The sequence below is a fragment of the Clupea harengus genome, chromosome 2 (assembly GCF_900700415.2).
Source record: "Clupea harengus chromosome 2, Ch_v2.0.2, whole genome shotgun sequence".
NCBI lineage: Eukaryota > Metazoa > Chordata > Actinopteri > Clupeiformes > Clupeidae > Clupea > Clupea harengus.
Window position 1 is genome coordinate 18,351,595 of NC_045153.1, and position 21,945 is coordinate 18,373,539.

The following is a 21,945-nucleotide window of genomic DNA, read 5'->3' on the forward strand; positions in this document are numbered from 1 at the left end:
CATACATCGTTAATTCAAGTTTAATTACAAAGTAATATATCTAATTGAAATATATACAATAAAACACAAAACATGTACCTGGCACAAACAATATCACGGGACTCCTTAGCACAGCAGCATGGGACACCTTACAGTGTGCTAATCTAAGAGGGAGATTAAACATTAGCTATTCACACGTGTGATTTTGAACATCGATTAAAATATACATTCAGAGGTGCATAATTCCTAAACCAAACACACTATTTACATGAGGATATAATGTGGAACACCTCTCTATAATCAGTATGGATTTAATACATTCAGTCATTGTATTCTAAAATAATAATGTAGGAGCTCTCTTTATGCACAACTCACCGTGACTCTATATCCCCGAACTCTGAGGAGAGCCACTCTGTACAACATGCCTAACCCCTAGAGGCCACTATTTCCCCAACAACATGACTTATGCACATGCTCAGTGTGATTAAATAGCACAAAAATGATGCAAGTGGAAGAAACCAAATCTTCACTGTTACATATACACACCCATACACTCATAGAGGAACATGTACAAAATGTTAAAAAGGTCAAATATTTGGTTGTTTCATAGACTTTAGCAACGCTTTCCACTCATGATGGACTTATGTTGAAACTAATTCATAGTGGAATTGGAGACTAAATGTATGACATCATTAAACATAGGTATAAAAAACAATAAATGCTGTCTAAAAATTAACAACAGAATAACTGGTATTTTGACCAGACAAAAGGAGTTCGACAAGGCTGTTGAGTAAGGCCAACCTTATTCAACATATAGATCAATGATTTGGCTACAGAGCTTGAAAGATCTGCGGCCCCAGGTGTTATATTTCTAAATGAAGAAATGAAAGGCCTGCTTTTTGCTGACAATCTTCTCCTACACTCCCCTAGTGTAGAGGCGCTTCAGGAAAGTCTAAATATTCTTAACTAATACAGTCTAACAAGGCCTCCCCTTCCAATTAACCAGGATAAGTCCAAAATCATGATATTCCAGAAAAGACACACCATACTTAATAGTGTTTATAGGATCACAACTGGCGAACAGAAACTTGAACAGTTAACTTTACTTGATTATATTTACTTAATTATTATTATTACATTTTTCCCTGTATTACTATTATTATTGTTGTTACTGCTTAAGTGCTTGGGTAATGTTGTATTGTACAGTCATTCCAATAAAGACAATGGCATTTAATTGAAATGCAGAGAGAGAGAGATGCAGAGAGAGAGATATACAGAAGAGCGAGAATCAAAGAAATGCACTCCACTCTGTATAAAAAACAACAACAAATTCAATAACTCATATTGCAGCATGCAACAATACGAATCCTTTGTAATTAGTCAAGGGACCGTCCAAGGGTTAAGATCATCAGCCTTTGGACTAAAAAGTAACAAGTTATTTAATGAGTTCAAGGGGAGGGGGAGGGGGAGGGGGAGAGAGGGACACTTACACCAAATGGCTGCCCTGGAGTGACACAGGGAACGACCTCAGGGATGGAATCCTTATCTGGTTTAAAGCTAAATATACAAATTATATTGAACTTGTTAGAGGAGGTGAAAATGATATATGGCTTAAATTTTAAAAAAAAAGAAAAAAAAAAAAGACCTGAGCTCCAATACCCAAAACATATTCTTATGGACAATCTACATCCCTCCAATTGAATCACCCACTTCTAAACCCAGGGAAACATCCTAATTGTAGGTGATCTGTATGCACACACAGCTGAAGAAGCACACACTACTAGCACAAACGGAGACAAATACATGAATAACAAAACTCACACCAGTCTTACTCTTCCATTAAGGAATAACTATGATAAAATTAACAAATAGAAAGGGGAAAGAACTACTGCAGCTCTGTTGGTCCCACTGTCTGTACATAGTCAATAATTGCCTAAGAGGGGGCTCCTTTGGCCGCTACACCTACAGCGCCTCTCAGGGCAGTAGCACAGCAGATTATGCATTAACATATTTGGACCCTTTCTCGCTCAGAGCAGTCACAGTCAGGCAACAACCCCCTTTTTCAGACCATAACCAGCTCAGAATACACCTAAAAAGACTCCACTCTAACCAACCATGTTCTAACTCCAGTAATTTATATAACATAACAACTCAATAAAGATGGGCGCAAAGCAGAATACCTGAATATCAGGAAGCAATGAGTAGCCATGAAACTCAAGAACAGCAGTAAAGAAGGAGTAAACATAGCCACAAAGCACATCTTGTGGCACAACAATCAAACTTACCTTTCCAAAAACCAAACCTACCCCCTAAAAAAAAAAGAAAATGCAAGAAAAATGGTTTGACTCAGAATGTAAAAAACATTAGGAAAAACTAAGACAATTATCCACCCAAAAACACAGGCCTCCAGACAAGAAAAGTCTGGGCCCCGGACGGCATTCTAAATGAGATGCTTAAACATGCAGACTATGAATTCAAATCAAATCAAATCAATTAAAACAAACTTTTCAATTTAGGGCTTAGAACCGGCTTCTTTCCTGAAGTATGGAATGAAGGACTGATAACACCCGTATTTAAAAGTGGAGACAAGACAGATCCACAAAAGGGGGATCTATATAAATTCAGGTGTAGGAAAAGTCTTATGTAGCATCCTAAATTCACGAATCATAGACTTCATCACAGAACATCACACAACACTAAATTTAGAACTACACATCATAGCTTCACATTAAACACAGTAATTGACAATTAAGGGCACACAAATAATGCAAAGATTTAGGCCTGTTTTGTGAATTGTCAAAAAGCCTTTGATTCAGGCTGGCACAGCGGCCTTTTCCTAAAATTACTTGAAAGTGGTATCAGAGGGAAAACATACGATCTGATAAATTCAATGTACACTAATGGGTAGTGCTCAATTAAAGCTGGAACAAAGAAAACAGAAGCTTCCTTTCAGAGACGTGGAGTAAGACAGGGCTGTAAACTTGCACCTCACTAAATTAAATTTCTTCTCTTTGCAGATGACTTGGTTTTGCTGTCCCCATTAGCAGAGGGCCTGTTCAAGTTTCTGTTCGCCAGTTGTGATCCTATAAACACTATTAAGTATGGTGTGTCTTTTCTGGAATATCATGATTTTGGACTTATCCTGGTTAATTGGAAGGGGAGGCCTTGTTAGACTGTATTAGTTAAGAATATTTAGACTTTCCTGAAGCGCCTCTACACTAGGGGAGTGTAGGAGAAGATTGTCAGCAAAAAGCAGGCCTTTCATTTCTTCATTTAGAAATATAACACCTGGGGCCGCAGATCTTTCAAGCTCTGTAGCCAAATCATTGATCTATATGTTGAATAAGGTTGGCCTTACTCAACAGCCTTGTCGAACTCCTTTTGTCTGGTCAAAATACCAGTTATTCTGTTGTTAATTTTTAGACAGCATTTATTGTTTTTTATACCTATGTTTAATGATGTCATACATTTAGTCTCCAATTCCACTATGAATTAGTTTCAACATAAGTCCATCATGAGTGGAAAGCGTTGCTAAAGTCTATGAAACAACCAAATATTTGACCTTTTTAACATTTTGTACATGTTCCTCTATGAGTGTATGGGTGTGTATATGTAACAGTGAAGATTTGGTTTCTTCCACTTGCATCATTTTTGTGCTATTTAATCACACTGAGCATGTGCATAAGTCATGTTGTTGGGGAAATAGTGGCCTCTAGGGGTTAGGCATGTTGTACAGAGTGGCTCTCCTCAGAGTTCGGGGATATAGAGTCACGGTGAGTTGTGCATAAAGAGAGCTCCTACATTATTATTTTAGAATACAATGACTGAATGTATTAAATCCATACTGATTATAGAGAGGTGTTCCACATTATATCCTCATGTAAATAGTGTGTTTGGTTTAGGAATTATGCACCTCTGAATGTATATTTTAATCGATGTTCAAAATCACACGTGTGAATAGCTAATGTTTAATCTCCCTCTTAGATTAGCACACTGTAAGGTGTCCCATGCTGCTGTGCTAAGGAGTCCCGTGATATTGTTTGTGCCAGGTACATGTTTTGTGTTTTATTGTATATATTTCAATTAGATATATTACTTTGTAATTAAACTTGAATTAACGATGTATGAGAGTTCGGGGATATAGAGTCACGATTAGCACACTGTAAGGTGTCCCATGCTGCTGTGCTAAGGAGTCCCGTGATATTGTTTGTGCCAGGTGAATAAACTGGAGAACTTCACCCACGTCTCCCGGCTTTCTCTATGAAAAAACTACACAACGCAGACAAATTCAGAGGGGTTACATATATATGAACAGTTGGTCTGTTATTTTGCAAAAAACGTATCTGGGATGAATTTATGATATTATTATTCTGGATAAATTGTGTTATTCTGTTGTTCAGGATGGCACAAAATAAGTTCCCTAATTTGCGGCCTTGTGTGAGGCCTCTATAGTTGTCAGGTTTATGTTTGTCACCTTTTTTATGAATTGGTGTGATGTGGCTCACCTTTCCATTATTCTGGAAAAGGGGTCTGACGACAGGATTAAATTGAATAATTTCAAGATTGTCTCTCTTAATTTAGGTGTGCTGTGTTTCAGCATTTGATTGTACCCTCCATCTACACCACATCATTTTTTGTTCTTGAGGTATTTCAATTTTGTATTCAATTTGTTTTCTCAACTTCTCAAGTTGTCTTCTCAACTGAGCATTTAAGGCTTTTTGTTCAGAATTTAGATTACCTTTTTGTATAATTTTCAAATGTTCTATCCATTTTCTACCATCAACTAATGGGGTGACTTTCTTTTTTCTTTTTTTTTTGTTCTATCAAAGTTATTCCAGTGGGCCCCGAATGTGTTGTGTATACACCGTTGCTTAACAAAGTGGATTTAACACCTTTCTCATCTCTTACTGTGAGTGTGTGTGTGTGTGTGTGTGTGTGTGTGTGTGTGTGTGTGTGTTTGTATGTCTTCAATGTATCACGCTGTTTTGGGATTAAACTAAAATATAGTCACATATTACACAATACCCCTGTTTTATTGTTTATAATATAACTATTAGTATACTGTGTATCTGTCTCTGTGTCTCTGTGTTTGTATGTGTGTATGTGTGTATGTGTGTGTGTGTGTGTGTGTATGTGGGTGCGTGCGTGCGTGCATGTGTGTGTGTGCTGTTGAACTATCTTCTTTTGTTGAGCTACCATCTCATGAACAAATGTCTTATGGGTCAAGCCTTACAAAACTAAATCTTTTAAACTTGAATAAGCCGGTATCATTACCATTAGCCCATAGGGATTATGTATATATCATCTTAAAGTTTCCTATAATAGAGTGAAAGAATGCCATCTCACAGGCTGACAAGACCTTGCTATGCTTGAGCGCCTGATAAGTCATATGGTTTACTTGGGTAACACCGGTTTACGACATCATTCACCACCAAATTTCTGTTATCAACCCCGTGCTCACGCCTAGAGCAGCCAGTCATCCTGACCCCTGCTATGCCAACAGGATAGATCCTGGTCAGAAACACCATTGCTACGCCGGGAAATCTCACCCTCTCAGATAACACCTTACTATCAAAATGATTCACACCATTTGTGGGGGTCAACTGCCTGTGTGGAGGGGGGAGAAAGGGCAGAGGGCCGGTCTCATCCATCCAATATGACAAGCAAGCTGTCACCCAAAGCTAGATCAAAACTAACCATCCATCCGATTTGTCATATTAATAACCCTTTATGACCTTTATGACCCCTCATTACTCCAATTATGACACATACCCTCCTCTAAAGACTACTGTGCAGAAACATATACTGACCCACAGTGAAAACTGTTTTGGTCACTTGAGCTGATTCTCTAAGGTCTTGTGTGTGCTATAAGCATACAAACTCTGAATCACTCCATTCACATAACCAAATAAATGGCCATCAAACATTTATGTCCATGTCATTATTAGTATCCAAAAGGTTTCAATGGGAGGGCTAATGACCTTGAACCATGCATATGCAGAGGGGGGCTGTTAACACCCCTTCCCATCTTAATACAAAGCCTTTCCACAAGGGAATGTCTTTTGGAAAAGAGACTCTTTTACAGGAATCTCCACACTATTTGCTGTATACACTATATACCTACACAGGCATATGTAAATGATGACAAAAAATTACACTCCATAACCCTCCAAACACATACGGCATGAGTAAGCATGCAGTTAATAGCTTGGTAGCTCACACTATCACACATTAAATAGCTTAAGAGCTTACAGTAGCAAACAGTAGCTTAGGAGCTCACACTAGCATACAGTAAATAGCTTAAGAGCTCACACTAGCATACAGTAAATAGCTTAAGAGCTATTGGTGTTATAATGGGGTGCAACGATATTATCACATTGGTGTAATAAAGGGGTGCAACAATTGGATTTCGAGATTCCAGACGAAACATAATGTTCTAATTTTTTTCTGCTTTGGCGACAGTACAGCCTACCTCAGGGGGTTAAATGATACACATTATATTACAGGAGATCAAGACATGACACGTTACACACTGCTACACACAAGAGAAGCTGATCAGCAAAGAATTGTGTAAAAATAGTGATGTACCCCAGTATTGATACATTTAGACAGCTTTTTCTCAAATTCTACGTCAAAATGAAAAACACATTTTTTTTAAAAACTTCACTGTCTGTTAGAGTTCAATTTTTTTTTCATTTCTAGGAATAGTAATTAGCTTGACAGTCTCTCAAAGATATGTTAAGAGTTCTACAAAAAAAATATTTGGAATATTTCTATTGACTATAATTAGCCCCTTGAAAAACCTTAAATCTAAAATCATTTCGCCCCCTCTAAAATGTAATACCATGTACAGTATGGTGAAAAAAAGTAGGGTGTTTTGTTTTGTATTGTGTAGAAACTTCTTTTCACTTCATGCGGAAACAATACCAACACACATGCTATAGAAATGCACACAGTGAAAAATAACAAACCTTTTGGAGCTGTCCCTGCCGGGCAGGCCTCAATGTGTTGTTGCTGGGTCAGGGTTTTACATACAATAGACAACATACTGTATTCTTTACGTTGGTTTGGTATAAAAGTAAGAGTTAAACCACCAGGATGTCAGTGCACCAGTCGTGAACGCTCTGTCCTGAGACACCATCAGACATCTCCATCATCAACATGGGCAGGGTATGTCACACACAAGGGCAACACTAACACACATGGGCAGGGTATGTCACACACAAGGGCAACACTGACACACATGGGCAGGGTATGTCACACACAAGGGCAACACTGACACTCCTCTACACCACTTGAACGACCCAAATGGAAAAATTCTAATTCTAAGTTATTAATACTGATATTAGGTTAGTTCTACAGAAAACGATGCCTTACTTACAAAGGAAAATGTACATAACTTTTTTCAATTCTTTACAGATCATCTTCTACGAGGACAAGAACTTCCAGGGGCGCTCTTATGAGTGCATGGGAGACTGTTCTGATATGCACTCCCACCTCAGCCGCTGCCACTCCTGCAAGGTGGATAGCGGTTGCTTCATGGTGTACGACCGTCCCAACTACATGGGCAACCAGTACTTCATGAGGAGGGGCGAGTATTCCGACATGAATATGCTGAGTTGGAATGACTGTATTAGATCCTGCCGCAGTATCCCCATGGTAAATACATTCAGAACTATTAATATTATTATTATGAGAATTTTTTGTAGAGAACTCATCTTTTATGACATCTTATGTCTACAGCACGGAGGACAGTACAGAATGAGGATCTACGAGAAGGAGAACTTTGGTGGTCAGATGAACGAGCTGAATGATGACTGTGACTCCATCATGGACCGCTACCGCATGTCTGACTGTATGTCCTGCAACGTTATGGATGGCCACTGGCTCATGTATGAGCAGCCCCACTTCAGAGGCAAAATGATGTACATGAAGCCTGGAGAGTACAAAAGCTTCAGGAACATGGGATTCAACAACACAAAATTCATGAGCATGAGACGTATCACTGATACGATGTAAATGTTCTTGTAAAACTTTCTGGGTCAAACAATCGGTACAATAATGACTAAAATAAAATGTTTCCCTTTTTACAATTTTTACAAAGGAATCTTTTTAAAGCAACATACTACCTGTTGTTTTCCTACTACACACACACTTTACACAAAAGACCAGAAGACCAACTATCAGCTCATACATATGTTAATTCTTCAATCAACATTTGTTCTATTCAGTTTCTTTCCATTGGCCAGTAGACAGTCTTTACTTAACTGTGGAGGACAGTAACGCCAGTAAGACAAGACTACAACTTATGTGTGTCCACATGTGGCTTTTCCAAGAGGTGCACAAAGAATAGGTTATTTTGGTGGAAATAGTAACTGTGGTTCATGCTTCGTACATGGTTTATATATTTTCTGGACCACTCCACTTAATTTTCAATAAAAGCAACTACCATGTTCATTTTGAGTGAATAGTCCTGTAGTTTTGCATAGCACAATGTGTTGAGGACCTCATAGAATATTTGGATTGGCAATTGTATAGTGTTCATTCTTGGAGAAATAGTACAAAACGTATATGCACCATTAGAATATATTTTATACAACAATGCCATGGCATGTGAAAGGTTCAAATGTGAGACAAGTGGGGGTTAAGCATGTTTAAAGGAGGGGTCATCCTGAATTGCGTAATTTTTGGCAACACCGCTTTTATTTTATTATGTTAATTAAATTAAATAAATGCTTTTGATGCAACAACTGAAATGGTGTTTCATCATTCGGTACTGACATACCCAGATACCAACGTGTCACTAGCCCTCCTATTATGTTCAAATTTTACCCACATCTATTATGCTTGGGGTCAATTTGACCCCAGCAATTTAAACCTCCAAAAATTATTATAATTCTTTTTTTTTACCCAAGTTTTTGTGTCAGGTACTTTAGGTTTGTTTGTTGACTACCTAAATAGCCCTTAAAAATAAAACAATACCCCCACCCACCCTCTTTATACATCCAGAATACATGTTACGCGACTATGGAGAAATATGCAGATCCCCATAAAATCTCACTGATTGACTTAAAATTGGAAAGAGATATCCTTCTGGTGTTTTTATGGCTTTATATTATTTCTAAGTACATATTGTTGCTATCTATAACATTTGGAGTAAAACACTATTTCTTTTATCAAGAAAAGTAACAATGTGATGAAAAAAGTTGATATTTCTTGTATATTTTATACAATTAAAACAGCCTGGGGTCAAATTGACCCCAAACAACACCTATGCGTAAAGTATGTGTACAGGACATTGAAAACATATCATCATGTTAATTTTGTCTTTACCCAGTTGTCCCCATTAAATTAGGAAAAGTCATTAAATATGAAGCAAAAAAAATGATGTCAAACATTTATTTAGAGACGTTAAACATTGAATGGGGTCAAATTGACCCCAAACATAATAGGAGGGCTAGCATGTGGAAGCTCTTCATCCAGATTCCTTTTAATCCTATACATTGTAGAGTGGGAACACAACTGTGGAAAAATAGCAATGTGTTCCTTTTTGGCAGCACCACTTTTATTTTATTATGTTAACGCATTAAATAAAATAAAATAAATGCTTTTGATGCAACAACTGAAATGGTGCTTGATCACTCGGTACTGACATACCCAGATACCAACGTGTCACTGGCATCTGGAAGCTCTTCATCCAGATTATTTTTAATCCTATAGGTTAATCCTATACAGTGGGGAAAATAAGTATTTGAAACCCTGCCGAAATAAATGCGTGATCTATAATTTTATTTTAACAGTGAGAGAATATCAACAAAAACATCCAGAAAACTGCATTTTATAACAGTTATGAATTGATTTGCATTTGATCGCAGTATCAAGTATTTGAACCCCTAGCAAAACATGACTTAGTACTTGGTGGAGTAACCCTTGTTGGCAAGCAGATCCTCTCCAAAACCTTAAGGTTGCGTTTTCAATGGGAGGGAATGAGGGAATGAGGTTCACGCCCAATATTCCACGGTACACGGACCCATCCATAGTCCCCAAGATGCGGTGGAGTCGTCCTGTACCCTTGGCAGAGAAACAGCCCCAAAGCATAATGTTTCCACTTCCATGCTTGACGGTGGGGATGGTGTTCTTGGGGTGATATTCAGCAATCATCTGGGCGAAGCGGTTTTCTATTATCTATCATATCACTGTGTGGGGAATTGGCAAATTTGCGCCCCCTGCAGCTGCAGACGCCCCTGCTTGCTAAGAAGGTGCACAGATCCTGTGTGAGAAGGGGGAAGGGGAAGGGGGGCGCGGGAGACAGTGTAATCAACTGAGCCTACATGATCATAGGCACTCATTATTTACATTATTGTCATTGACAGTACCGGCTTACTTTCACCACTAATGTTATGCTAGGCTTAGGCAAGTTAGCTCTGGTTAAAACTAGCTAACGTTAGCAATTCACTAGCTGCGCTAGCTAGCTAGACAGTTATCGTAACGGTGTTAATTATAAGGACTGCGTGTGGTATCGGCAAACGTTCACGTTGTCATGTTAATCCATTATTAAACTGAGCATTTTGATTGTTTAACAGAATGGCCGATGTTTGACACTGTCCAATAACTGACATAGCTACGCTAGGACACTGCCCTGTCAGGGACAGGGTAATGCTAGTTAATAAACTAATACACGTAGGTCTACATCTCAGTGCCTCTCCAGATGAGTTAAATTAACGTAATCTTTCCCTGCGGTGCATGAACAATGCTGGTATGGGATGTTGTTATCTGCAATCGTGATGACCGTGAGATGAGGCTTCTCCCTCTTGCACTGTAAATTCTCGCTCGGAGGAGGAGGTCTCGCCCGGGGCGTAATTCCATGTAGAACCGCCACTGGTCTCATCTGACCACTAGGATGGGAATTGATAAGATTTTAACGATTCCGATTCCATAACGATTCTTTCTTATCGATTCGATTCCTTATCGATTATTTTTGGGCAAGGAAAAAAAAGAGTACAAACGAGTTTATTTACATTCATTTTCTTTTATATAATATTCTCTGAATAGACGTTGCACAGCATATACAGTATGTATGTATACATTTACATGTTTTAAATAACCAAAAACAAACCTAAGAATAGGTCAACAAACTCTCAAAGTAAGGTCCAGAGACCCATAGCCTAGGGATCCTTTTCCTTGATGGGGTGCCAGTGGGTCCCAACACATTAGTTTTGACTATAATTCCAACCATAAGTAACAGAATGTATGACTGATTTGGTAATGGGTTTCATACAATTTTTGTAATAAAACATCTAAACTCAAAAATCTCATCAGATGGGGGAGCCTGGAAAATAGTCTTATCAAATAGGGATCCCTCCCTGGTCTAATTTGTGGCAGTTTAGGTGTCCTTGATATACCAGAGTTTAAGAACCGCAGTGCTAAATAATATTTGAACATGCCAATTACAGTGCTGTTTTTTTTGTATTGTGTGTATTCACCTTGAACTAAAAATAAAACTGACATAAACAAAAAGTGAAAGCTGGTTTACACAATGAAACAAATGGCACTAACACAATAGACTGTTAGAGTTTACCTTCAATATTAACAGATGAAGCGCTAACGTTAGCCGTGATGCTGTTGCTTGGTTGAGATTCATTAATGTTATCTTCACTCCATAGCGCTCAAAAACGCGACATTCCTGCAAAGTTATTGCATGCAGTATGGACAAATGTTTCGGAGTAATGGTTGTTTTCCCCCCCTTTGACGAAAGAGACGTTTTGCAAGCACTGCAAGTGGCCCTGTGGTTGTCTTTTTGCGTGAAATATAACCACACTTTTGAACGCCTCTGCCTAGACGCCATGTTTGCTGCAGTCTAAAACAAAACAAAGCTGCGTGGGCGTGACATACCTAAACTGCACTAACATCGATACCAGAATCCAAAAAAAATAATCTAAAAATTAATCATTTTTAAGTCATCTATAGCGGAATCGGAAAAAAAAATCGAAAAATTAATATATATATTTTTTTTTAAGTATTGATAGCGGAATCGAAAAGGATTTTGGCTAACGATTCCAAGGAATCGGTCCACTGGGAACCGGTTCTTAACAAGAACCGGTTCTCGATTACCATCCCTACTGACCACATCACGTTCTCCCAATCCTCCTTAAAATCATTCAAGTGTTCATTGGCAAACTTCAGACAGCCCTGTACATGTGCTTCCTTGAGCAGGGGGACCTTGCGAGCACTGCAGGACTTCAAACCATGGCGTAGTGTGTTGCCAATGGTGACTGAGGTCCCAGCTGCCTTGAGATCATTCACAAGCTCCCCCTGCGTAGTTCTGGGGTTATCCCGCACGGAGGATCATCGATACTGCACGAGGCGAGATCTTGCATGGAGCCCCAGACAGAGGGCGATTGACAGTTGTTTGGTGTTGCTTCCATTTGCTAATAATCACACCAACAGTTGTCTGCTTCTCACCCAGCTGCTTGCCGATGGTTTTGTAGCCCATTCCAGCCTTGTGCAGGTCTACAATCTTATCTCTGACGTCCTTTGACAACTCTTTGGTCTTGCCCATGGTGGTGAGGTTGAAGGTGTGTTGTATGATTCTTTGGACAGGTTTCGTTTGAACACGTCACCAGTTGAGATCAGGTGTATAATGAGGACTAATCTGTGTGCCTCGTGGGCACATAACTGGTCTGTTGCTGCCAGAATTATTGCTGTTTGATAGGGGTTCAAATACTTATTTTCCGCGATCAAATGCAAATACATTCATAACTGTTATAAAATGCAGTTTTCTGGATGTTTTTGTTGATATTCTGTCTCTCACTGTTAAAATAGACCTACCATTACAATTATAGATCACGCATTTCTTTGCAAGTGGGCAAACTTGCGAAATCGGCAGGGGTTCAAATACTTATTTCCCCACTGTATGTACCCATATGTACCCAATAAATGTTTCCACTATTAATGGGCAAATACCCTAAAACTGGCTGTAAAATATGTTCAAAATTGTAACTGTCTTTTGTGTTGAGAAAAGTAGACAATGTATCAAAGTAAATCCTTAGAGATGGTGGAAATTGTGGAGTATGACAAACTGAGATTGTTTTACAGCATATGCCTGGAATGTAAGAAGAGCAGTCTTTAGTAATTTTAACTCCCAGCTATTTAAAAAAAAATTCTGTCTGTGTGGAGGTTATGATAATCACTCACCTGACATGTATTAAACCGACTACCTTTCTTAGCAATTAGCCTTCTCTGACCATGTCTGTAATTTTATTTACATGTTCTCTCAAAGTCTGACACTGCAAGTAAAACTGCATCAAATACATTTTGTTCTAGATGAAAGCCATTGGATTCCAATTGACCTAAGAGCATATCTAATAAATGCTGACCCAAGTTATGGCAAAATGAGATCTGATGGGATCAGATACCTGGGACCCAATAGGGAGATGAGCCATTCAATTGTGAATCAGAATGGAGATCACCAGGGTACGATTCTTGGGCCCCAATTATTTCTTCTCTTAATGCTTTTACTTTACCAGATATCACAAGGTACCAATGCTGCTTACCACTACTATATAGCAGACACACAAAAAATAATTTTCCTTTTACCTGTTGTATATGGTTTCTGCTATAGTCTCAAACAAACTTTAGGCAAAAAAGGTTGTAATTTTTCTTTTACAAACAAATAAATAAATAAATAAATAAAAACTTTAAAAAAAGCGCTACAACATAATATTAGGAATATTTTCAGGACAACTATGTTTTTATTTAGCAAACACAACTTTGATATTTGATAGCAAGTACATCTCTTTTGGTATGTTGAGTGAGGTCATGCTGGGAAATATCAAACTGAGGCTTTGCAGTAACGACCGAGCGACAGCGAGGTTGATACGCCAAAGCCAAAGTTTTTCTCTCCTTTGCAAATAGAAAAAAAAATGAGTTTTGTTGAGCTCTCAAGTCTCCTCACGAAAAATGTAGGGCAATACGCAATTTGTGTTGCCCACTGAGGCCCCTGAGAGTAGGGGTGGGCGATATGGCCAAAATCTTCTATCACGGTATTTGTAATTTAATTTTATATCACGGTTACAGTATATATCACGGTTTATTATAAGTAGGGTGACCAGATTTGAGTTTGTGAAAAAGAGGACACTTCAGCGGTGGCGAAATGTGTCCACAGACATAGGCCATACAGTATGATCATTTATTTATTTATTGACCCTTCAGAACACTAAGGTGCAGAAACAACACTGCCTCAATAGGCTATTGGCCTAAGCAATAGTGGCCAGTATATGCCTACTTTGTACTGAACGTTTCCATTGAATCTTTGAATAGTAAGATTAAAACAAAGCGCATGTAGTGGCATTTAGTCCAGTGCTTATGTGGCTTTCAGTGGTTCATTAATGTACTTTCAGAAGATAAATCAAGTGTTTCTTTTCAATGTGTGTTCATATGTTAACGCAATAATGATGAGAATTTTTTTTTCTTATATGGCCACATATTAAAATAAGAAAATTAAGAAGTTGGCAATTACACCTAGGCGCCCCATTGACCGCTTCAGCCCGTTGCTGCGACGTGCGAACGTCGCTGCAATATTGAAGCCTGTAAACAAACGCAAGTAAACGATGGAGCTGCGTTTTTTCTGCATACAAAGCACTTTAGCGTTTACATTTCTCAACCGATTTCACTGAGTCGTTTTTATATTCAAGGGTTTATGATCTAGGTGGAGTACCAAAACAAGTTTTGTCTCCATGTTACTTAGAATCTCGACGGTTATAATCGCCATAGACATATACATACATGTATATTTCTATGATAATCGCTGCTAGACGCTCACTGTTCTTGTGCTCCCACAGCTCCTTCACTATGAAATACTGAAAATAAATCTAAACTATCGAAATAGTGCATCTTTAACTACTAATATTTGACCATCATTGAGAAAAATGGAACAGAATATGCAAATAAATGGCTACACTAGACACTTTTCAGTCCATATTTTTCAGTAGATCTTTCAGTAGAATCTTTCCCAACAGTCAAGGATTACTCAACAAGCAGGCATGACAGTCCTTGCAGGTCATGTGCTTAAAAATTGTACTAGGTATCGTATTATACGGCTCTTCAGAATGTTAAAAAAAGTTGATTTGAATGGACCACCCCAACGTTTGCAGGTCTGTAATTTATATTTATATTCACTGCTGCGAAAAAGTAATGACCATAATTGGCAACGGGTTTTGTGCTTTTAACGTAACTTGAAGTCAGCAAGTAATGGGTTGCTACGCAAGACTTGAAACTTGAAAGTTCTATTTGCCTGAAGAACAATTTTTTTCTAAACGGAAATCACGAAACGGCATCAAAATCGTTAAAGAGGTATTTTGGAGGAATGTCTTCTGTCGTTTTGGCGAGTAACTGTATAATAAGCGGGATGATGTATAGTTTGGAGGTCTTTATCTAAAAATAAATCGATTGGATTTCAAAATAAGAGTATACCGCGGTTGAAACGGTATAGCCAAATCTCTCCCGGTAGACACATTTCTACCGTTGCACGGTATATACCGTCATACCGCCCAGCCCTACCTGGGGGGGGGGGGGGGGGGCGATACGCAGGAGGCATGACCACGTATTAGTCAATCAGAATGTTCGTACTATCGTTGCCATTGAATACAAATCCTTCAAATACGCTATAGTGGTGTAATAACAGTTGCAAGTTGGGGGTAACAATGGTGTTACCTATAAATTCAGACCAGCCCACGCAATATTCTACTTTTACCAAATTAAAGTGGTCCAGAGAATACGACTATAAACATAAAGGACGTAATTGCTGCAGGAAGTAATTGCTGCAGTGAGAAAGGAGGCATGACCACGTATTAGTCAATCAGAATGTTCGTACTATCGTTGCCATTGAATAAAAATCCTTCAAATACGCTATAGTGGTGTAATAACAGTTGCAAGTTGGGGGTAACAATGGTGTTACCTATAAATTCAGACCAGCCCACGCAATATTCTACTTTTACCAAATTAAAGTGGTCCAGAGAATACGACTATAAACATAAAAGACGTAATTGCTGCAGGAAGTAATTGCTGCAGTGAGAAAAACACTTTTTTAGCAAATTGTTTTACATCGAACTCACATGCATACAGCTCCATTAAACATTAAAGCTTCGGTATCACATTCCAAGTTTTCTACATACCAATAACAGTCTGAGGTTTTCTTTATACCTTGGTGAAGACTTTCTTTAGGCACTACATATTTAATGTGACTCACAAAAAAATATGTAATGTCTTTGAAAGATTGTCACAGTTACAGAAAGCCCTGTTCAAAGGAACCTTCCAGTCTTTAGTATTTAGTTGACCATTAACTGTACATGAAATTATGACAAAAGCCTCTAATAATTATTATTATTATTATTTCAGATCGTCTTTTACGAGGAGAAGAACTTTTCCAGGGTCGCTCCCATGAGTGCATGAGCGACTGTGCTGACATGTCCTCCTACCTCAACCGCTGCCAGTCCTGCAGGGTGGAGAGCGGCTGCTTCATGGTGTACGAACGTCCCAACTTCATGGGTAACCAGCACTTCATGAAGAGGGGCGAGTATTCCGACTACATGCGCATGATGAACATGAGCGACTGCATCAGATCCTGCCGTATGATCCCAATGGTAATTTTTTTACTCAATATTAATATATTCTGTCCACATGATATAAAGCTGATTGTAGTAGGTACTTCAACTACTAAGTTTGACCTATTTCCAATACAGCACAGAGGACAGTACAGAATGAAGATCTACGAGAAGGAGAACTTCGGTGGTCAGAGTATGGAGCTGATGGATGACTGTGACTCCATCATGGATCGCTACTGTCTGACTGCCAGTCCTGCAATGTTATGGATGGCCACTGGCTCCTGTATGAGCAGCCCCACTTCAGAGGCAGAATGTTGTACACCAGGCCTAGAGAGCACAGAAACTTCAGGGACCAGGGATTCAGCAACACCAGATTCATGAGCATGAGGCGCATCATGGATTCTTGTAACTAAAAACTACCCAGAATGTATTGTAAAAGTTTGAATAAAACTTTTTGAATATACAAAAACATACTTCCAAACAGCTTCTTTTATGTGAACTTTATGTGAAGAAAATACAATTTATAATTATAACAAAAAGGATGTTTAGTAATAGCTGCCCTGTCTTCACTGTTTTTAGTCCAAAAAGGTCCGTGCTCAGTGGCTTCTTCACTAGGAGAAGCTATCAGAATAGGCAAGCTAACAATGAACAACCACAATACTGGTGGCTGGGGCACATCGTTTAAGCTAGTGAGATGCTACTTTTCTCCTTGTACACCACGTTGACTTACTGAGACGTGAACAAACTCTTCAGCCAATCAAGTAGCTCAACTTTTACCATGAGATAAAAATGGTCTAATCCTAGGGTAGGTCCATGTTGACATTTGTCATTTGTTTACTATGTGTGTACACCTCTAAAAAGCTCTCCCATTGGCTAAAATGAATGTTCTTCAAATTCGTTGTGAATATTAATGAAGAGCTCTTGAAGAGGTAAATGGCTATACCAAACATGTCAACATTTTCTTTGACAAACCTTAAAACTTTCTTGGCTTTGTGCACACTCGGCCCATTTTATAATAATCAAACTTTATAATTCTATATTTTGTCTAATTTAATAAATTATATTTAGAGCTGTGAAAAATAACGCGTTAACGCGTTATGATTAAATTACAGGATTAATTAGTTAATTTTTTTAACGCATGCGCAAAATTACCTTCCAAATATACCCACAATTCCGCCCAATCTGCATTAGTAGCCGCTGTAATGGGAAGTTCGTGTTTCAAAAAAATAAAGATGGAACATTCAATAAAACCCAAGTGATATGCACACTCTGCGGGAAGACGTTATCGTTTCACCGTAGCAATAAGTACCACCTCAGCGCGATGCATGCGTTGGTCGGCGAGGGGAGTTAAAGTGGAATGCGCCAAACCACCCTCACTGAACAACGTAGGCCCCTCATTAAGTGTGCCTGTGACAAGTTGACTAGCACAGTTGTCAAATGGATTGCAAAAAGCTGTAGACCGATACATATTGTTGACGAGGGGTTCACCGAAATTGTGCGAGTGGCAACGGGGGATTCGAGTATCAAAGCACCGCAAAGTTGCACAATAATGACAAAAATCCACGAGCTGTATGAAGCTGAAAAGAAAAAAAAGGAAAATGACTTGGCTGCTACGAAACATCAGGCCCTGACAGGGGATCACTGGACTTCTGTGAGTAACGATAACTACCTGGGTGTAACTGCACATCTAATCACCGACGAATGGAAGTTAAAGTCGTTTACACTAACGTGCATGAAAACAGAAGAGCTCCACTTTGCAGAGGCATGTGCACAACAGTTCCAAACTGTTGCAAGCAACTGGGCAATTGAAGACAAAACGACCACTATAGGGATAGACAGTGCACGTAATATGATAGCCGCGGCTAGACTACTGTAAAAGGGCATTTAGAGGCATTAGATTGTGTCATGGTGTGGTTAATGGTTGTTTCACAAAAAAGAGAAAAATGTTCAAACATCCTATAAAAACAATGGCTAAGAAGCCCAAATCATTTCTGTTTGATTTAAAAAGAAAAGAAAAATGTTTTATTCAACCATACAATGGCTAAGAAGCCCAAATTCTGTTTAGGATGAAGATTATATTAATGTTCCATATGGAATAGCAAAGATAACTGCTAAAGAACTGCTGAGTTGCAGCACCATTGTTTTTTTTTAATGAATAAAAAAAAGAAAACATGTTAAATGTATATATCTGTCTTTTGTCATAAATCTTTTTGTTCTCACAAAAATATACCGAGAAAATATGTGATTATTCATGATTAATCCACAGAAACCTGTGATTAATCTGATTAAAATTTTTAATCATTTCACAGCCCTAATTTTAAGTATGAAGTATAGAAGTAATATTGAATGACATTTAATATTTTCCCATAAACTAATAACATGTTCTTTTATTGTGTGTGATATTTTGAACATACTTATTCACACCTTCACCTAAGATTTTAAAAAGTGTTTGCTCCAGTACAGTAGCATAAAAAAGCTTTACTTAAATGGTCTTAATGTTGTCTTTCAATTTAGTGATTATTGTTAATTTGACTGGAGAAATTATTTTAAAGTTTGGCAACAGCACATTAGGGCTGACAATCTTGGGGTTGACATTTGATTTTTGTACTTTTTCTTGTAGTCAAGACCAAAAGTGTAATGTCCAATATAAGAAGTATACATCTTCACTTAGTTTTCAATTCCAAGAGGTAACAGCAACATAAATGTACTGCCATTACTTGACCCAATAGTGATCCCAATATTCCAAATACAAAGCTGCTTTTAAAGCCACAGGGTAAATCCTCTGACCAGTCTATCCTCTTCCTCTTCTAAACACTGTTCTCTTTTAAAGCCACAGGGTAAATCCTCTGACCAGTCTATCCTCTTCCTCTTCTAAACACTGACCAGTCTATCCTCTTCCTCTTCTACGCACTGACCAGTCTATCCTCTTCCTCTTCTACGCACTGTTCTCTCTGTCATCCTCTGCTGGTTTTGTAGGGGAAGTGTACATGCTTTTAGTTTAAACATAAAATTACCTTAATAAAAAGTAAAATACCTATAACTAATGTATCAAATATCGGTTTACATTGTGAAAGTTTCATACACTATGCACATTTGCCCCCATTATCCCATATGCTTCCTGGGGAATGCAAGATGAACTTTCCTGTATCAGAACAGAAATATTTCCACAACATTCAATTCAACGATGACACGCACTACAGTGAAACATGCATTTGTACATGTTTGAAACATGTATTTGTGAAAAATAAATGTCACATCAAAACTGCCAGGGTGCACTTGCGAGTTTTGATTACCATTTGATATGGCCATAATAGCACCCACAAAATCATTGGTGTAAATTTCTTACCATTACCCTCAAAATGTGTTAATATGTAATAAATATTCGATGTTTACAATGCAATCCACTACACCAGGAATGCGGACAACACAGATTTACATTTAGCAGACACATTAATCTTAGATACTGTTTTTATCAGCATGTGTGTTCCCTGGTGTAAAACTCATGACCTTGCGATCACAAAAATACTCCATGTGAATCCATGCAAAACCTGCTTAATATCCCCATAAAATGTCCTTAGAAAGAAGAACTGTCACTTCAACTGTCACCAACAGCAACAGCATCCTTCATAATACTGTTAAAATGGTCTTGCATGACATAATATCTAATTTCTAAAGACTTTAAAGTGATATCCCTTTCCAGATGTGTTGGCAATATTGCAAAAATGCAATACATTATTGTCAAATAAATATTCGCTGTTACCAGGCCTCTAGATATTCTTCACTGTGTCCCAGAGTGTATTTCACTATTAAATAGCCTATTAGATATTTGACCACACTCAGGAAGTTCAGGTTACAGAGCTTTCCTCACCACTCTCTGGCCCTGAAGTGTCAGACTAGAAACCATTTCCCTCTCTTTTGTGTTTTTGTGTTTTTCAGTAAATTTCAGTTGCATATCAATGCATCATGTTCACAAACACAGGAAGCATTGCTGTTGCGTCTGAACTGTCTACTGTTGTGTCTAAACTGCTTACACAGTATACTCTGAGAAGCACTATTCTTATTGAAGCAGTCTCTATTATAAAATACACACATCTGTAGGCAGAGAAGACCTGGAGTAAGAAATGCTACAAGTATAGCAGCCCACCATGGTCTAGCGGTCCTAACATCATCTTGGTTACTCATGTTCTGGAATGCATTGATAGCATACAAGCATTCCTAACATCACTGCAAATGGTTTTACAAAGTAAGGGAAGTACTTCAGTATGTCTCAGCATGCACACCGAACCACTGCCTTATTTGTGTTACAACATCTGAGACAGATCACATCAGTACTTATTACAGAAACAATTGGACAATGAATCACTGCTGCAAAATGTTTAACTTTGTGACACAAACGTAGCGTATTTCCAGAACGTTTCTGTAGTTCAGTACTTTACCATCCCAGAATTCTACAGATAATGGTCAGTGGAGAGTGTACTTAGGCAGATAATTCAGGTTGGGCAGCTTATTAGTATTTCTATTTATTATAAGGCTCCTCAGAATGTTGCAAAAAGTTCCATTGACTTGGATGGGCCACCCCAACGTTCAGAGGTCTGATATTTCTTCATAATGACCGCTGCAAAAAATTAATGAATGTGCTTCTAATTCACATCCTTCATATAATTCTGCAAGTAGTCCGTCCACTTAACGTAACAGGAATTCATTGTAACATGAGGTCAGCAAGTAATAGGTTGCTACGCAACACCTGAAACTTTAAAGATGTATTTGCGTAAAGAATTTTTTTTCTGCGTGGAAGTCACGAAATGGCAACAAAATTATTAAAAAGAGGTATTTTGGAGGAATGTCTTATCATTTTGGCAAGGAATTTTTTCTGGGTTTAGTTGCTCTCAATGTACTTAAACTAAAAAATATGCAGTATAACACAACAGTTTAGGATAAAATAAATAAATATAATATATAGTATAATAAGTAGGGCTGGGCAACGATTAAAAATTAATTAAATTAATCACGATTAATCGCATGATATCCCCGATTAATCACTATTAATCGCATTTGTATACGCAAAATCCAATAATTAATTCAAAAGTAGTGTATAGCGCACTTTTATTTTTAATGTTCTGCCATATGAACGAAAGTGCCATAACATTTGTTGTGCAAACACTTTTAACATCAGCATTTTAATACAGTAGCAGTTAAATCAAATATTCAGTTTAAATCTCAACTTAAACAATGTTATCAAAGCAAATACAAAATTAAAGCTCATTGCCACTGCCAGGGCATTAATGTTATCCTGTTTGTTATTAAAAAGAAAAAAACTGGCAAAAAAAATCCTGAGCCACAATCATATCATTAAAACAGGCAATTT

At 38.1% G+C, this 21,945-nt stretch overlaps 1 protein-coding gene and 1 pseudogene across 2 annotated transcripts; both read left to right on the forward strand.

The window, feature by feature from the left end:
* Positions 1 to 3,314: 3,314 nt before the first annotated feature.
* LOC105909531 (gamma-crystallin M3-like) lies at positions 3,315 to 7,998 on the forward strand. Of its 2 annotated transcripts, none has more exons than XM_031585214.1 (3): positions 3,315 to 3,326; positions 7,399 to 7,638; positions 7,723 to 7,998. In XM_031585214.1, exons 1-3 carry the CDS (start codon positions 3,315 to 3,317, stop codon positions 7,996 to 7,998), a joined length of 528 nt encoding a protein of 175 aa, XP_031441074.1. The 2 variants fall into 2 exon arrangements, with proteins under 2 accessions (XP_031441074.1, XP_012693621.1); XM_012838167.1 differs by lacking the exon at positions 3,315 to 3,326 and adding an exon at positions 7,223 to 7,231.
* An 8,367-nt stretch (positions 7,999 to 16,365) lies between these two features.
* On the forward strand, positions 16,366 to 16,993 carry LOC105909525 (annotated as a pseudogene).
* Positions 16,994 to 21,945: the final 4,952 nt, after the last annotated feature.